Consider the following 18,566-nt stretch of genomic DNA (forward strand, 5'->3'; position numbering starts at 1 on the left):
TGGGGCTCCCGGTCCCCCGACACGATACGGTAGTAAATCGGTCCGCTTCCGGGCAGTCACCGTAAGATAACGCCGGTTGACAATAAAAGGTTATGTTGTTTTTTTTTCAGGGGAAATAGGTATTTGAAATCGGATACGATACGTTAGTGGTATGGAATGTGGATGTAAGCTTTAGCTATCTAGTTAAGTTTACCACTGCACCAATCAAAGAACAGATACTCGTATATGGATTTATCAATGTGTTTGCACGAATGTGTCCCACTATCCCCTATTTAGGTCTGGTTATTTTCTACGAAGACACGTCGGCTAGTAAAGTTTGATTGGTTTCTCCACTCTGGAGATACAGTAACTGCCAAACTTTGAATCAGTTTTTAGCTGTGGACCTTTAGTAGCTACACTTGGCGAATCGATTCATCCCCTTTGCACCAAACTTCCAATAAACACATAGTTCAGTGTTTTGCACATGTCAGGCATTTGGGTGGAATGTTCAAACATGCGTAAACACGGCCCAGGGCTGTCAATGTTACTAGCTGTTACCAGACTGACGGTCAGTTGAGCTGAGACATACACCCTGGCTGGGACCGTCCAGAGGCCAGTGGTCGGGCTGACACCTTCCGCGTTCCGCTCGTCGGAGTGACACCGTCTGAGGACTGCCAGTCGCGCTGGAAACGTCAAGGAATCACCATGCTGAGGCTGGTGTTTCTTTCCGCGTTTGTTCTACTGGGTCGTGTCCGCTCGGATCCCACTACCATGGCACCGCCGGCCGGCGGTTGGTACTCGTCAGGTGCTGAGTTGCGGACGCCGGGCGTGGCGGCTGCCGTGGCGAGCGCGGCTGACGGGCTGGATGGATCTGCGAAGGAGCAGGATGTGACTGTACAACAGCTGATGGCGGCGCTGGTGGGAGTCTCCCAGTCTGGAGACCGCTCTGTCGCCGCCGAGAGGATGAACACTATTGAGGAGACTCTGGCGACCATCCAGACTGGGCTCGCGGCGGTCTCCAGCCGTCTGGAGGTCATCCAGAACTCGCAGCGCGATCAACTGCAGCTTCACACCAACCTGGAGAAAAGACTGGATACGATCGAACGGTCGCAAGCTGAAACTATCGAACGGTTTGACAGAATGACCCAACAATGCAACACGTCCTCCAGCGGTACCAGCGGTGACAGTCTAACACAGCTCCAGTCTGAGGTATCCAATGGGTTTGACGCCGTTCAGGGCGCGCTGCGTCCACTGGACGGTCTGCAGGACTGGCAGAACGCTACAGTCAGCCGGCTCGACACGCTGGCCAAGTCCCAGTCGGCCCTCTCCACAGCGGTAGAGTCCGGCCAAGACAGGGCGGAGGGCTCGCGGGCGGCCTTCTTCGGACGTCTGGTGGCCACAGTGCACCAGGCGGCGCCCGCCAGCCTCCAGTTGTCGGCCATCAAAGACGCTGTCGACCTGATACCCAGTAAGGAGACGGGCGTGGATCATGGCATTTCTGATTCGCTCTTCTTTTTCCGAACAACTGTACTGAGGCTATTGTATTTGACAGTTTATTTTGATTAGTTTCATTACCTTTGATTCTATTATTTTATTCTAAGAAGTACTTTTGCGATATTCTAAAACATTTAAATACTTCGCTTGATAACATGTTACATGAAATTCAATATCGCTTCACTAAGAGTGATTAGTTTGATATGTAACGTTTTGATATTGATCTGTTCCTCTGCAGTTGGTGACATACCAGGGAAATAAGCTAAAATTAGAGCGCTCTATTTATTGCTCCTGCCCCATGTTGAAGAGATACCCCTAAAAGCGTGATCTTTTATCGGCCCTTACGCAGCAAGGCAGTAATTCTCAGACCGGTGGATGGTATCGATAGAAAGAGAATGCGTCAAAGATTAACATGAATTAATTAAAATAACATTAAAATGTTAATTAAGCGTGGAAATTAGTCCCAAACATAAGCTAATTATTGCTCCTACGTCGGCGACGGCGCTCCCCGCAGTCGGCGGAGAAGCTAAAATAAAAGCCACCATCCTCCTCCGTAAGTCAATTTTAGAGCGGCCGAGTGGGCCGATGCGGGGCCACCAAACTGAGGTGAGACGTGGCTAGTAATTGCAAACCGCCATAGAAATCAATATCTTAAGACATACAATATGGGATGATTACTCTGAAGCTGGAGTGAAAGCATGAGTAGATTGCAAGAAACGAAATGCATAGATTGGTTGAATTATGTACAATAGGCACAGCTCAGATGAAGCCATTTCTATGATGTTGACATATGACATAACCCTTCCTCTCCTCACCTATGACCTACGTGCATTGGCAGTTACCGGCATAGTTTTTGAGCACGAGTGTAATTCGCCATCGGACCGCAATACATGTTGCTAGGCTGCTGTAATTACAACGAACATACGAATACTGCCTTCATTTGTAGACGTTTGTTTTTTAGGCGGTCTTTGACGTGCAAGGGGGCATACCTGTCGACAACTTGAGTTTCTCCGAATTTCAAAAACTCCCAGAATTTCAATTCCTTATGCACTGTTGTAGGTACAGCTATGTTCACAAGTTTTCGTTTCCTCCTGTTCTAAAAAGGATGATATTTGTCGATTTCGTGCGTCGCTGATAGGAGGGTGCGTTTAATAATTAGGCCCAACGCTTTCTGCATCCGCGAGTACCTTCAAAAGGGAACAACAGTTTCCATTTATTACACTATGGGACATGTGACAAAATGACCACTGGAACACGCATGAAACGGAGCTCATATTCCTAAAAATGTCTACAATCACTTCTTTTCTGACACTATCAGCAAATACCATCTCAAGTTAGGTGGTTGACAGACAGTCAATGGAGATCTGGGGAGACTGAGTGATGCCAATTCACCACTTAACTGATAATGAGGGCCGAGGGAAGAGAAACATGCAACATGCACAACTGACAACTTGACAAGTGACAAAACACTACCACTATTGCGCAGTGCACAACAAATTACAGCAGCCAGCCCAAAAAATGCTTTTGGTGGCTAATTGCAAAACAAGTCACTAATAAATGTCTTAGTTGCAGCTGAACACTGCACAATAATCACACTGTTCACACATTGAGTGAGATGCCACAGGTGGTTTGAATCACACTTTGGTTCAACTGCAAATCTGAAGTGTTGTCATGAGGTTCATGCCTCCATGATCACAGCACTTTAGTTGTGGTTGGCATAACACTCGGCCCCCAGTCAATGGCATTGGTAGCTTCACGCTCTGGTGACGTAAGCAGAGCGTGAAGGTTTTTTTATTTTCCCTTCACTAGTGCTTTACCTATGGGAGATACCGATTTCGAAGGCAAAACTAAAAGTCGATTTATTAACTTATTAGTCGAGATACGTATAAACCGAGTGTACCATACGACAGCCTGATCTTTCTTCTATCGATACCCGCATCCACTTTGGCGATAGTACATACATAAAACGCTGAAATTTGGCGATAGGCGGGAAGGTGCAATCCTAAACGGTATCATTCAATTACATCTTGATGGTTGCTTTTTCGAATGCTCGGAACATACCGAGTAGTGATGAATCTGACCTTTGATTCAAGCCGGATCTTGAAAAACCAGCAGCTTTTTCAGGTCAGGTCAGGTCACTGACCTTTGACGTCATAAGTGAACCTCTGCACGGTCCTCAGATACCGCAAGTTCGCAACGCCCTTAGTGTCAGAGCAGATTTCACAAGGAGATGAAACTTGCAGGACCTAGTATCCTTCAGAAGTCTCACAACGTGTATATCTCGCTTTTTTATTCAAGGTCACATGAGGTCAGGCCGGTCATATGAAGTCACCATTATAAGCCAATGGGGGAAACTTATAAACAGCTATTTTGGAGCCCAGAACGATCTCAGACTAGCTGTAACACACGCAACCCTGATTATTTCATGCACTCTTTACAAGGTTCGATGCTTCATTTTTGCACCAAGAGCTTGCATGACGTCATTGATGACGTCACTAGTGTCATAAGTTTTTTGACAATAACTTCTGATCAAATTGAGCTAGCGAGTCGGGAAAGCCACCAATAGACTCGGGAAGACCTGCCAAATCGAATGATATGTGACATGACCTCCTTCGACCAAGTTCGTGCCCTTGGGACCTCTGACCTCACCGTGACCCGAGGTCAACACCCAAAGTTGGCCTCATCCAAATAAAAAGAATACCATTCGACGCGCCTGAGCAGGGCGAATACGATGCTGTCAAAATCGCGGCCCTGCAATCATTTTTTTGTGAAGTTATTCGCCAAAACCGAACCCGTACCTTGGGCCACTTAACCTGACCTCAGAGGTCACCGGTTGACCTGAGACCTTAAAATCGGGAACAAAACGCTGCATCTCGTAACGACACACACGCTCGTCTTTTCTGCGACGTTCTAGCTCCATTAGGGGCGAAACGGCGAGATGGGGTCGTACCCCCCGTCCCCCCCCCCCACCCCGGCCCCCGGCCGGCGCGTATGTAGAAAACCAATAAGTCCGGCGAGGGTTAAGCGGGTTCCACTGTACACAAACAGCTAAGGGTTGTGCATTTAGTATGGTCATGAGAGAATCCTGTTTGATTTGGGCTCATAATGCAATGCATGATCACTTCTTTTTCATAAGTTTAATTGATTTTCTTCTTCCCAAAAACAAACAATAAATGCTGTTCTCCATATTCCCCTTCACTCAACAACTTTTGATCACTTTTCCCTAAAGGCCTAAGGTAATGCATTGGTAAAAACACAAATGGATGGCTCATCTCAATAGTCAATACTTCTGTCTCCTAATGCTCCTAATGCCTTTGATCATGGTGGCAATGCAATGTGATGATGACAGCATTCCATTTATCACCACTGAAACACAACTTAGCTCAAAAACACTCATATACATAAATTTATTTATCTCCATTTGTGCAAAGTTACTTAACTTACCACATTCTTTGACTATTGCTTCAGAAAGACATATCAGACCATAAGATTGTGTGAAACAAGAGAAGATTATCAGGCAATAGAGTTGATATATGTGTAGATGAAGTCCAGATTGTAGACTTAAGTTTGGTAGGTTGTAGGAGTTAGGTTGTAGGTTTTAGGCTGGTGGGTTCGTAGGTAGGTAGTATATTGGTAGGTTGAAAGCTTTGAGTTAGAAGGTAAGGTTAGGTCAGGTTAGATGTTCAAAATCTTCACTGGACTTCATCTTCACATTTACCACAGAGTTGACACTTGACAAGCTGTGCCAGCCAATCTAGCAACTAAGTATTCCGCACTAGCACGCACATAGGCTGGAAATGTGCATTGTGCACAATCACACGAAAAAAAGGCTGCAAGTTTGGGAACTCTGCACTTATATGGAAACTACACTAATATTCAATGATGTCTCATTTGCCTTCTGAAAATTTCTTAGATAGCATTGCATCAACACTCAACAGTGTCAGCTCATATCACAGCACAGCCATTCGGCATGGCATTTACCACATCATGGCACGCATTGTGCACTGATCCACACAAAATTCACACCACAAGGCACAATTAATCTGCACTGCATTGTGCATTGGCTAAGTGCCTCTGCCTGCACACACATCTTGCTGAACTGCCATTCTTAGCAATATAATGTTGCAGCCGCAGGCATTGTAAGCATCAGAAGAGAGCCTGATGTTCTGGAGATTAACGGAGCAGTTTGAACATGCTTGCAATTCTGATGTTATTCATAGGTCTAAGCCTGACTTCGAGGAAATTTGAAGAATAATTTGAGACCAGTTGCAATACTGTTATTCCAGCCGTTTCAGTTTCACTTTTCAGCGAGGTTGTGCAGGGCCATAACAAGGCCTTCTTCACTTCAAATAATAATTGCCATTGCAAACCAGAGGCAGAACTGAATACCACAATTATTGAAGAAAATTCTAAAAGTGAAAATCACTGCGACGAAAAAGCACTGACGGCAGGAGACGCGATTTCAATAATAGAAATAGCATATCACCCAAAGCTACCTATACTGTAATTTGTTTACCTCGGCCGCCGAAAACACGTGTTTTTTCCGACCGACTGCATTCGCCGACTCGCGGCCCCAGATGACGTAATCAACAAATAATTGACCAATAGAGATAATAAAAAATGATTGTTGGAACAATATAGGAAAAAACAGGTAACACAATATAATTTTGTTATTTAATAATGTCAAAAATTCGTCTTAACGACCTTAGATGGGGACTTTTTACTCTATGACATCATGTGTGCCAACAGTTTTCAAGAGGAAGTATAACAGTGGAATAAACCTACCTCTATTTGTAACTTGTTCGCCATTTCTGTCGACATTTGGCTGCTACCATATCCCAAACTCTGACTGTACCCGTTCTATATACTCTGATAACACTTGTAGTCTGCAGAGTGCAGAGTTCCACATGAACTGCAGACACCTGGTGTCTGGTGGTCTTCATGTTGCTCAACTTCTTCAGGAGGCAAATGTCGACCACCCAGCGGAAGCATGGTCCTGCAGAAAAGAAAGGTAATGCATAAGGTACAAACATTATCTGCTGAAACAGCTCCTTCTGTTGGCTGTTATTAAACTTTTAACATAGGTAACATAACAACATGTATTCCATGTATATTACATTTGCTGAAGTAAAATACTGCCGGCTATTTCAAAACCAGAAAATGAAATTATATTGTGGCATTATTCACCTGCTCAGCTATCAGTATCAAATAATAATTAATTTAATATTTGGCATATTCTATATAACACATTCATAGAATATTCTACTTCACGTCACAAGGACTCACAATCTTTCTGTTGGGTGTTTTATTGACGCATTAACTAAGTTTGTCTTAGGTTTTATTATTGCAAAAAATTCATATTGCATTATTGTATCAAAATACTGCCAGCAATAACAAAACAAGAACATGAAATGCCAATGAGCAAGCCGCCTTTCCTTAAAATGGATTACTTTGAAAGGAATTTTAGTTTCTTTTAAGGAAAAGGAGAAATGATTATCAGGTAATTATCAGAAAACCACTCAACCAGCAAGTGGCTGGGTGGTTTCACAGCAAACATCAAGCCAAAACATATACTTACATCTATCTAACAATTGAGCCATTTGACTACTACAAGGATATGTGAGCAAAATAAGAATCCAATTATCCAATGTTGACTTCCTTGCAAAGTTTATGCCTTATTTTATGAAAATGTGTCACTAGAATATGATACTTATCATCGAATATTATTAAATTTACGATTTATTTCGATCGGAATGCACATGGAGTCCCGCGCCATTTTCGTCGACGATGAATATGATCGTGTTTCATGAAGAGATAAGGGGTTTCAATGGTCTTTCAAAGCAATAATTTGATGCAAAAATTTGTAGGAAATAATATGAAGCTGGTTCAAATGGCCATCAACCATTTAAAACACCGAAAATACTCAACTCCGTCCCGACGACCACGCAGCACCGCGCACGCCACACTACTGGCACAATGCCAAAACTGCTGTCACAGCGGAAATGTTTTTAAAGGGCCTGTTCCAGCGCCTCCAGAAACCTCCAGAAAGCTCCAGAAAGCTCTAGAATTCTCCAGAGAGCGTTCCAGCGCCTCCAGAAAGCTCCAGAAAGCTCTCGTGTAAGCTCCAGAAACCTCCAGTAGCCTCCAGAGAGTTGGGAGGTCCCAATTTCTCTGGAGGCTCTGGTCTACAATTATGGCGCACATGTGACAATTACGAATGTAAACAAAGGACTTTTGACAGCTAATTCTACAACTTGATTGTAAAGAAAATTACATTGCTATAATTTTGTTAATCTTTCTTTCTAAAATTGAAAGCAAATTTTGTGTTTCACAATAGAACAATTGTCATTCTTTTGGTATCTGTGACATTAATCTCCAGAAACCTCCAGATTGCGTTCCAGCGCCTCCAGTGAAACCTCTGGTAGAGCCTCCAGTCAAGAATTTCTACTGGAGGCGCTGGAACAGGCCCTTATTCTCGATTGCAATTGTGGAATTATTTATTAAACAGAAGATGATCTTTCCGAAAAACCGACTGATTTCATACACAGATGCATGGAAAATAAAAAAATCCCGGTCAGTTTATTTGTATTGTTTTGTCGATTTTGACATGCCCCTAGTTTGCAGCCATATTTCGATATCTTCTACAGGGAGTTTAGAATTATTTCAGGACCAATCTTTTCCTCATTCATTTTCCCGTCGATCATGAAATTTTTAGAGCGGAACAATTAGTTTCCAGGCGGTCCGAGCGGTTTTCGTGAGAAGGGTGCAAAAATCGGCGTCATTTTTAGAGCCTCGACACCAGCTCAACACAGGACCCTATGGGAGACGGTGAAGTAGCTGGAGCAATAAATAGAGCGCTCTAATTTTAGCTTATTTCCCTGGTGTGTCACCGACTGTCTGTCTCTGATCGTCCGCTGTTCCTGAAGGTCCACTGTGTCTCGCGCAGAGCTGGTGGTGGGCCAGCAGTGCGGCTTGGAGTCGGACTGCTCCAGGATGATGCCGGAGACCAGGTGCTCCTCCACGGGTGTGTGCACGTGCAGAGACGGCTACCGACAGACGTCCGACGGCCGCTGTCAGCAGCACGCTCGGCTGGACGAGCCCTGTGTGGAAAACGTGGACTGTCAGGTTGGTGCGGGGCAGCGTACAGAGAAAAATTACTTTGCAGGTTACAGGGCAAAGAGAATGTATGACGCCAGTGCCACTGTATAACGTCACTGAAGTCAATTAACACCGGAGTTTTTTTTACAAGTCCGGACCGGATGGGGGTTGTGAGGAGAGAGAGGCATAGATCAACTTAAAATGTGCTGCCATTTATATCAGAATCGTTACAGTCTGTAACTCTGTAACCATTTTTGCCGACGTTATTTATCCAAAATCCGACCAAATCTCGGCCGTTGATCTGATGATTGGGGGGAGGGGGCGTTGGTTAGGAGTTTACGCAGTGCCCGAAATCAACGAAGATTGGCGATTTGTTAAGAACAAAACGAAAACTTAAGGACTTTTTAAAGGAAATAGTTCACTTTCCTGAAATTAGTATTTTGCTATGGATTTATGTTTTTTTATGCTCAAAATGATCAGAAAATAAAACAAAACGTTTTTGTAAAAAGGATTATTTTCAGTGGCGGCGCCACGAATTTTCGCCAGTGGGGGCAAGCTTGAGGCGACCCGACTGTTGTCTGATACCCCGATCTGCAAAATCCATGAGCACCTTGCCCCTAGATGCTGCCATTAAAAATTGTTATGGTTTCAAGTTTCATGTATACGTATTGAGCTTAAAGGTAGTGTGCCAGCTTTCTTGGACCGTATGGAGTTAATGGCCCAGATAAGGAGAACCGGATTTTTAGAACTTATCCATACCTTCAAAACTCATGGAAACGTCTTAAATTCTTCAAATTTTGAGTACCCCAGTGCGAAATTCGCCCCGACGGGTTGTCGGTCGTACCCCAACCACATTTCACACCACTATGAACAATAAATGCACACACTGAAATCGCTATTACCGATATGCTCATCCAATCAAGTTTCGATAAACCCGTTCATCATCATCTCCTGCGGTTTCGAACACGCCTGTTAGGTGGCTTCTGATGCTCGTCGAGGTCGGAATTTCCAAATACGCGTGGTGCGTCGGGCCGCGCGCTCTGACTTCGGCCAAGAAAAATGCGTCAGCTGATCATTGTCATTTCTGCCACTTGCGTGTGGTGAAATGGGGTCATAACTTATAAGACGGCTTTTTCATATCAATTATTTTACATAAAATCATATTTCAAACCATAAATAATGTTCGACAGCCAAATAAAAGAAACAATACCAATACGGGCTTACAGTTTAAGGCTCGACATTGTGTTGTCTACGATTAGACAGCTGATAACTCATTCCCGTACGTCGTATGGTCGTAACACCATAATGACCTTTGCTTATTGTCACAAGTGCGCCGCATTCGCGATTGTTGCCCGACGCCTGTTTGCAGGTGAGCCCACTACAGTTGTTATACATATCTAAAAACCGAAAAACTTTTAGGCGAAAAAGGCACTATTCCAGGCCCATTTTTGATTTTTTTTTGCGATATTATGTAAAAACAGAAGCTTCTTATCCTAGGAAAAATAAAATGGGAAATCTTTCAAAGGTGGCACACTACCTTTAACCATTAACCCTCGCGGGCCTGGAAGGGGGGCTTTTCGCCTCCCCTGGAAGGGGGGCTTTTCGCCTCCCCTGGCGAATATTTGCAATACCTCATGAACGCTTACGGATAGAAAGACGAAAGCTGCTGTACCTTATCTCCCATGAATTTGACATCTTTTGAAGCAAAAAAAAAAAAAATGGACCTAGCCTTCTTCATAACGTCTCAGGGCCGATATTTCTAGACTTTTGCACGGCAAACTTCGGCGTCACAGACGTGAACTTCAAACAGCTGCCAAAAATAGAGTTTTAGAGATAAAGACAAATTACGAGCACGGTTGTGTAGCATTTCACCTAGAAAAAAATACTTAAGTATTTTTGGTGACCTGAGGTCAGAGGTCAGGGCAACGTTCCCGAGCTGAGGCTTTAGTTTTTTTTCGCAAATAACTTCAACAAAAATGGTCCTAGAGCTACGGGCGGTACCTTCGCATCGTTTCGTCGAGACGCGTCGAATGACATATATATTGTTTGGGAAAGGTCAAGTTTTATGTTGACCTCACGTGACCTCGAATGACCTTTGGTTGACTTTGACACATGAAAGGTCGTATGTGATGATTTCGTAGCCGCTGATCACGATTTCTGGCATCCATTTTGCTCTAAGCATTCATTTAGAGCCTCAGGACGGCAAAACATGTCTTAATTATTATGCCTGACTTGAATAAGTGAAATAGCCTCTAGCAAGGATACTCTCTTGTGACTTTGACCTTGAAGCAGCCTTGTATCGTAGGCTAAAGCACAAATAGGGGTCCGCTAAGCTTCAAAACATTTCAGAACATCTCGGAATTTAGTATACAAGATAGAGGAAAAAGTGCAAAGTTTGTGGTCAATTTTGATCATGACCGGGACCTTGAATTTGAATGTTATGCAGATCATCGGAATTCCCAGACTCTCTTCTTTCGTTTAACATCCATTTTAGCCGGTTTTATGCACCATGCCGTCCTCTGGAATACGTACCTACTTTGAGACCACTACAAAAGTGCCGTTTTTTGCCTTTGACCTTGACTTTTGACCTTGAAAATTGACCTGACGTCAAAAAGTTTAGGTACTTTAGAAGCTTCTCGTAGATACCTTTCGTTTGGTACCATTTTTGTTTCCGTAGCTGCCTTATTTACGGAGTTAGACAGGTGGGGGGGGGGGGAGGGGCTACCCCCGGGCTGCGGTGGTTGGGATTACCCCCCGGGCCCCGGCGGGTTAAGGTCGCAGCAAATAAAACTATAAAACTAAATTGCGAGACACAAATCTGTGAAAACGTTATGTTGTTCGTTAAAAAGGTAAAATAGTATATTCCTCAGAATAATAATCAGTAGGTACCTACATAGTTCTCTTTTTTACCGTAGTGCGTATATGTGCGATTCTCTCACACACAATTGATATAGGTACCTACCAGAATAAGCTCCATTAGGGCGATCCACATACATTTCCAGATAACCCGGATAATGGATATACATTCTTATCACATTTTGTCATACCTCCCTGAGCTCAGTCTCAGTCTAAGGGTTCCCAAAACAGGATGATCTCTTCTTTGGCCGATTTTGACAAACTGCCTCTCAACCTCCTCGAGGTCAAGCTCGAGGGCAGCCTTCTGATGAATGAAAATGAGTAGGAGAATGAGTGGGAGTAAGAGATATGCGACAGACGGTCCGAGAACGAACGTTCTGCTGATGCACTTGATACGGGGACCGTCAAAAACAGGCGTACTTTTATAACCGCCTATCATGAATGTTGCACCGGTCTTCTGTTCCCATTTTAACATCAGCCAAATTTTGTGGGGGCAAAAACATAGTCTTGCCCCCACGGCCTCCTGCCAGTGGGGGCAGTCTGCCCCCACTGCCCCCACGGTGGCGCCGCCCTTGATTATTTTCTATATTTTAGTATAGGAAGAACTATATTCTATATGAAATAATGTTTGACGCGGAAGCTTATTACGCGTTGACCAATCATATTGCGTAGGACAAACCCATCGGCTGTAAGCAGCATTCTGATTGGCTGACGATGACGTGACTGCATTCCTCTGCAAGGCACGCATTCCTCTGCAAGGCACTCTTTTCGGAACGAAAAATGGAATATCTTCGTCTAGGGTGATCGTTGGGCCGTAAAAGCTTCTGATTTGTGCTAGTCTCAGCGCAAGCAACAAAACTGCTATTCCAGTTCCAAACCCCATGTTAAAAGTGAACTATTTCCTTTAAGGAAAATTTTGTTCTTTTACTGCACAACAGTGCGTAAGAAATCGAAATCCGATGAGTTTTTTTAATTTAGAGAAACTTTTGGGGTTATGCCAAAGGCGGTCTTGGACGCTGCAGGGGTCCAAGACCGCGTTTCTGGATTCGCCAGTGACCTCAAGGCAATGGCGGTGCCATGTTTATTGTTCATACTAAGTTTGTGATTTCAGACTTTGGTGCCAAACGCGGTTTGTGCAAGCAGCAGATGCAGTTGCAGCACAGGCTTCTGGAACTATCAGAATAAGGAATGCAGGAGAGGTAACTACGCCAATAATCGAACTAATGCCGGATAGATAACTTCGCTGCACAGTCCTATAACAAACGTGAGATTGTACGATTGGTCTTAAGACGAGGGTTCCAGCGACCAATAGTCTGGATGCTAGTAATACCCAAATTTTGGCCTCCACTCGAATGAGGCGGGATGCACTAAGGTTCATGTCCGACAGCAGGTTTGCTCTGCCAGTTGGCAGGTGTTGGCCTGAACTCTGACAGCATGGCTGCTCTTGCAGCCGTCTGTCCGACTGCTTGGGGTAGGTATATTTAGACCATATCTAAGCTACTTGTCGCCGGAATCCTTATTCTGAAACCAATACCACTGCATCGATCCCGAATAACGCTTTGATCAGGTATAATAAAAAAAACAGATATAGAATGTAAAGATATAGAATGTGAGATATTGAATATATAGAATATTTAATATATAGAATGTAATGTAATTGCCTGATGTATGCCTTCCCACTCGTATATCAATGAAACGATCCCACCGAGGTGCTGCTGTCTCCGCAGTTTCAACGGTGGACAAAGATGGGCCATGTGTGGATGACCGGGAATGCAGGTCAAACAGTGGTCTCCGGTGCGCATCGGGGACCTGTTCCTGCATCACCAAGACGACACAAAATTGTGAGTAGTGATGTCAATTCGTCCTCATCTTATCTGTTGCTACGATTCGTAGAATGATTGTATGAATTATGAGGAAGGAAATATTTATTAAAGAATGTAGTCCTTACATAAAATACGACATTTCAAAGAAGCAGGTAATCTGGTAAGTTGCAACGTGCTTCCTGTTTATATGATCAAGTTTATCGGTATTCAAGCAAGGAGACATCATAGTACCTACTGCTAGATAACCTACATCAAACACCAAATTTCTTGCTTTGTTCTGAGGCAATACAATGTAGCTGAAACACAAACCGTTGCTTTTTGGCTGAACGCAACCTAATGTGGGATGTTATAGCTTGTTAACTTGATCAGAAAGGAAAGTAAAACTCTTAGGTTAGCTATAATTATGAATGATATATGACGAAGCCTAGCCAAGTGAGTCACGGGCTATTGAGATATTTACGGAATACCTTAGGGGAGGGTTCATCTGTCTCTATTCCGGCGAGAATTAGGGCAACGTTGAGCGATCTTTTTTCAGATGAGTATCGCCTGTTTGGGGGTGCTGACTGCACTGAGGGCAACATCCAACTGAGACCAAGCGGCGAGCGCTGGGGTGTCGTCTGCGATGACGAATGGGATGTCAGGGACGCTAGTGTGGTGTGTAGAACGCTCGGCTTTGGGTACGTAATGCGCTTTAAATATTGTGCTCAAAGTTGAGGATGGCTAAGAAATTCCTGAACCTGGATCACAATAACTCTACTATTGGTCATTCGTAGTTCTTTTGTATATTTACAAAAAGCTCGATATTCTTCGACATTAGATCATCTGCAAACCTTATGTAAGATCTCGCACAGCAATAATCTGATGGAACAAGGTCAAGTTCATTTTATAATTACGCAGTCCAGACATATGTATTTCACTTCGGTCGCCATTACCTTTGTCCTTATGCACTGTCTTTGCCAGGAAACATGTTGTCCACTTATCATACCCTTTTCAGCATCGAACTCTCAACATCCCACTAACGTTTGCAGGTCAGGACTGCCAACCAAAAAATCCACTTTTGGTAATGGTACTGGGCTCAAATTCTACATGGACGACGTGTCTTGCAGCGGCAGCGAATCTCACCTGCTTGCCTGCGATTACCTCGGCTGGGGGGCGCACAACTGCGGATCGGCGGAGCTCGCCGGTGTCCGCTGTGGCGCCTGAGCGACGCTCGGGACGGCCCGCGACGCTGCCCTGCCATGTCACGGTGCGCTACGTACCCGCGCTGATCACTCAACAGCAACGTTGTCCTTTAATGTAAACACAGCTTTATGCTGTGTTCACTTCCGAAAAGAGCTTAACCTTAGAACTGAATAGCTAAGATGAAATAAATTCAGTAAAATAAATGTTATTTTACGAGCATCGTGGGACGCTTGTCCTTGTTTTCGTCCGGGAGTTACGAAAAAAATGTCTTCTGATATGTCGTCCCATTGCTACATATCGAAGACACCTTTGTATTTGGCACTGCGCTGCGACGACCACTTAATTCGTTTGTTACGCTTGTTTCTTTATTCATTTCTTCGCTAGTACCCAAACGATGGTAAAGTGGAATTTCCACTTGAAATCACGGCAGTATGCACGACCAGAACATTCACTACTCTTCCGTCCTGTCGGAAGATGCCTATACGGCGCAGTTTTCTGTGCGTTGTTTTCAATAGCCCACTGGACACACGATATGTTGTTATGTTGAGGTAAATGGTTATTGGTTACCTCATGTTCTTTTCAAAAATCCAGAAGTCGTTCGCTGGTAATTAATTACGGAGCTGGATGACTGGGGAGTATTTATTAATAACATCTGAAACCCATAGCTGAGTGCGGCCCGTGTTGGGAGCGACGTCTGTTGGTAGCGGCAGTGGCGACATCTGCGCTTATCATGTGTGGGGCGTAAGGCTTTCGGGATCCTTGCACTTCTTACAGTAGCTGAGTTTTCCACTATGGACTATAAATCATGATCTCAAAATATATAGCCGTAAACCACCAAGACCGAATCATGTGTGCACTGAAGGAACTTATTCTGACTGCTTCTTCTGACTTCTTCTGACTCCGGCCCGAGCCATCTCCGGACTCTGTTTTGGGGCTGTCAGAGGAGCTAACGCGCTCCGATGCCGGCGCCCGTTGACTCCCGACTAGCACTTAGATCCTGTCTGTCCGGTAGCTACTCTGGTTCGAGTTGTGTTAGGAGATTTACGTTTGTTGCGGGATAAACTCGGCGGTTAGTCTCAGTCTGTCCGATCCTGGGTGATCTTCCCTCCTGGTCGGTCCTTAGTTGTTCTAGTCCGTTCCCCTTTTTTGGTCGGCCTACCCTATTTTCTACAAAGCTCAATCTATGTGTCCAAATTAACCTTGTCGTCCTCTTTCCCTCCTATGGTCCTTCTCTCTATCCGATCCGTCGCTCTGAGCCGTCATATGATGCCTCCGTCCATCCCATCCTAGTCAATCCACCCCGTGTCGGACAGCTCTCTGCCCAGGTCCATTTCTCTGTCGTGGCACATCCAACCCCTTCGTCCCATGGCCAATCCCTCTCCTGAAGCTCGCACCCCCGTCCAGGTCCATTCCTCTGCCGAGGCCCGTCGCTGTGCCCCGATCTAGCGGCTCGCAGACGGCTACCGGCCCGGGCGGCGCCCATCTGACCTTTAGCGTCCGCGGTCACCGCCGAGACAGCAGCATTAGACCCGGCCGCGGACCGGAAGACCAGGGTACCCCGAGTGGTCCCAGAGGCGGTCCGCGGACCAACGGCGCCGACCCGCTCTATCGCAAATGAAAGCGGGCTGGCGCAGTGTAACTGGCCCGACCTCACTTAGTCGTGTAAACACTTCGTGTGAGTGGATCCACTGACTAGGCAACACATGTATTCGATAACAGCATGCATGACATAGTAAATATGGACACGCTTGTACACATTGCAGGCAAGAAAAAAAAACGCTTCCATCTGCATGTCCCTATTTGCTCCTTCTACTCCCACGAGGCAGGTATCTCGCTAGTTCAGGATCAGACATAGGGTCACCGTCCAGGCCCTGGGCAATAAACTGTACCCGCATTTCCTGATAGAGCTCGCGATGCTTTGTCAGGTCTGTCGGCCTAGGAAACTACTCAGTCTCTATCATCAGAGTAGTGGTTTCGGTGTCTGTCAGGATCGTGACAAGGTCGTTGTTCCCAACTTCCACGGACTTGTTTTCTCTTGGTATGATTTAGCTTGAGAAGCAATTACGAGTGGCTCCGTTAACTTTTGAAGATTTGGGGAGTACTTCTCACTTATCACATATTTTATCAGTATTAAAGTAAATTGCCGAGCTCAATGATCCTGATCCTGATGAATTGCACTGAACCGAAGCCCAACTCTGAGTTTACCTGCAGTGACGAGTTGGAGTTTCTACGGAACTCCTTCCCTTTGACCCGGGAGAATATGCAAATTATTAATCATTTTTGTCTTGCATGAATATTTATTATCATGAACGTTGAGCCAAGCAAAGACCATCTATATTACTATTTGAGGAGGGTGCGTCTGTCCGTTACCGAGGTCCCGACTTGATGGTGCTTTGCGTGGACTACAGGCCAGGCCGTTGCACCTAGCCCGGTGAAATTTGCACAACTTATAAATCAAGGATGCGCGACGTGCCTATGAGGGGTCTGGGCTCGATCGGATTGATAGGGAGCGCGTGGCGCGTGCTCAAAAAGTGCAAATTCGCGTCATAGACTTTACATGTATAAATCGGCGTGCGAAATCGGGCGAAAACGGCTAATTTTGGCCGACACGGGTCCAGTTCCCGTGCAATATCTTGGTGACCAGGGGTCCGACCGGCACGGGGAAAACAGTGTCGTGTAGATAATTGAGTGGGCTGTCGAATGGTGTGCGATGCAGAGGATGGCACGTGCCACGTGCACCCGTGGGGGTACTTTTAATGAAAAAATGCTGTTTTTGACGGATTTTAAAATTGATTTTATTTTTAGGTGACCGTTAAATGGAGCGAGTTGGAACAACGCCTGTTGGCTAGAGAAATGTACCGTCTCTCATGGGAAAATTGTGAAAAGCTGATTGATCCAAATCAAGGTGGTAAAAATCACGGGAGAGAATGGTGTTTGTCAATTTTGTGCCACTTTATTAATCACACGGGTTTTGCTCAATGATCTGAAATCTCTGGCAATTAAAAATGGTAACGTTGGAAAGAGCATTCAATTCTGTCCAAGGTTCAGTCTTCATTTTTGCATGATGAACAACAGTATTCTTAAAAATGTAAATGTTCCAAACCATTGCATTGTCATTTTTAGCGAAATTCATCAATGGCCCTCAAAAGACTTCACGCCAGTTTTCGAATCATTCTAAAGTAGAACGCATGATAATACGACACGGGCACCTCGATGCGATGTATCTTTTTGTTTTCTTACAAAATGCTTGGCCGTCAAAAAGCAATCGAACGAAATGGATATCTACCAACCAAATCGACACAGACCAACCCAATACCCACGGGTCAAAAAATCCCCCCTTCGCGTTGCGGAGCACGCGGGTAACCCTAGTAGGTTGCTATGTGTTTTATTGCACACTTAGGTAGTGGTACAGCTCTTTCTACTTACCTTTTGTATTATTAAATGTCTGACGTTCCATGCAGACAGTTTTTGCCGAGTTCGGCTGCTGATCCGGCTCAGGGGCGATGCTTTGAGAAGGGGCTGGAAGTTATGAGCCGCTCCGTTGGCAATCACATATGGCTGACAGTGCTGCTGTGAAGCCCACCTACTGCTTCTTTATGCAACCCGCGTGGGAGGAAGTCAAATGTCAGACATGATATATTGCTCACTTTATGCTAACCTTTTCCGCACTCTGCTTATCACGCAAGTTGCTGGGCAGTGGGCACTGCTGCTCTGCTGCTTTAATTACATAGGGGAGAGTGGGGCAAAGCGGCCACCCTAACGCTTCTCACGAAGCCAACGCTTGATTTTTAAACTTGGAAAGATTCTTTCTATACCAATGTGATCCCTAGTAAGTTGCCTTTTATTTCAACTACGTTTTATTTCCAAATGCGTTCACATATGAAAGATATTGACAAAACTTTAAACCTATGCATATTGGCCACTTTGCCCCATACCCTGGGGCAAAGCGGCCACCGGCGTCTTCTCAAGCCCCGATATGAGAAAGAAAATAGTTGCCTCGTGTACGACTAGTGTATTTGATGGTGACAAGGTTAAGCGAGGATGGATGTTTACTTTATCATCTTCCACCTGTAGGTAAACAAAGAAAGGATTTTCATGAAAATAAACATTTAATTGCATTATTTGGTAACTCAT

At 44.8% G+C, this 18,566-nt stretch overlaps 2 protein-coding genes across 3 annotated transcripts in view; both read left to right on the forward strand.

Moving 5' to 3' along the window:
• LOC122389308 overlaps positions 1–18,566 on the forward strand; it is a 94,207-nt gene that overhangs the window by 28,198 nt on the left and 47,443 nt on the right. The gene's annotated exons all lie outside the window — the stretch shown is intronic.
• On the forward strand, positions 105–14,651 carry LOC122389306. 2 transcript variants are annotated; one of them, XM_043381187.1, is made up of 6 exons: positions 105–1,447; positions 8,420–8,598; positions 12,539–12,626; positions 13,155–13,268; positions 13,786–13,927; positions 14,279–14,651. In XM_043381187.1, exons 1-6 carry the CDS (start codon positions 685–687, stop codon positions 14,451–14,453), a joined length of 1,461 nt encoding a protein of 486 aa, XP_043237122.1. In that variant the 5' UTR covers positions 105–684; the 3' UTR covers positions 14,454–14,651. The 2 variants fall into 2 exon arrangements, 1 of the variants encoding a protein (XP_043237122.1); XR_006257956.1 differs by lacking the exon at positions 105–1,447 and adding an exon at positions 7,707–8,046.

The sequence above is a fragment of the Amphibalanus amphitrite genome, unplaced genomic scaffold, assembly GCF_019059575.1.
Source record: "Amphibalanus amphitrite isolate SeventyFive unplaced genomic scaffold, NRLGWU_Aamphi_draft 000353F_arrow, whole genome shotgun sequence".
In the NCBI taxonomy this organism is placed as follows: domain Eukaryota; kingdom Metazoa; phylum Arthropoda; class Thecostraca; order Balanomorpha; family Balanidae; genus Amphibalanus; species Amphibalanus amphitrite.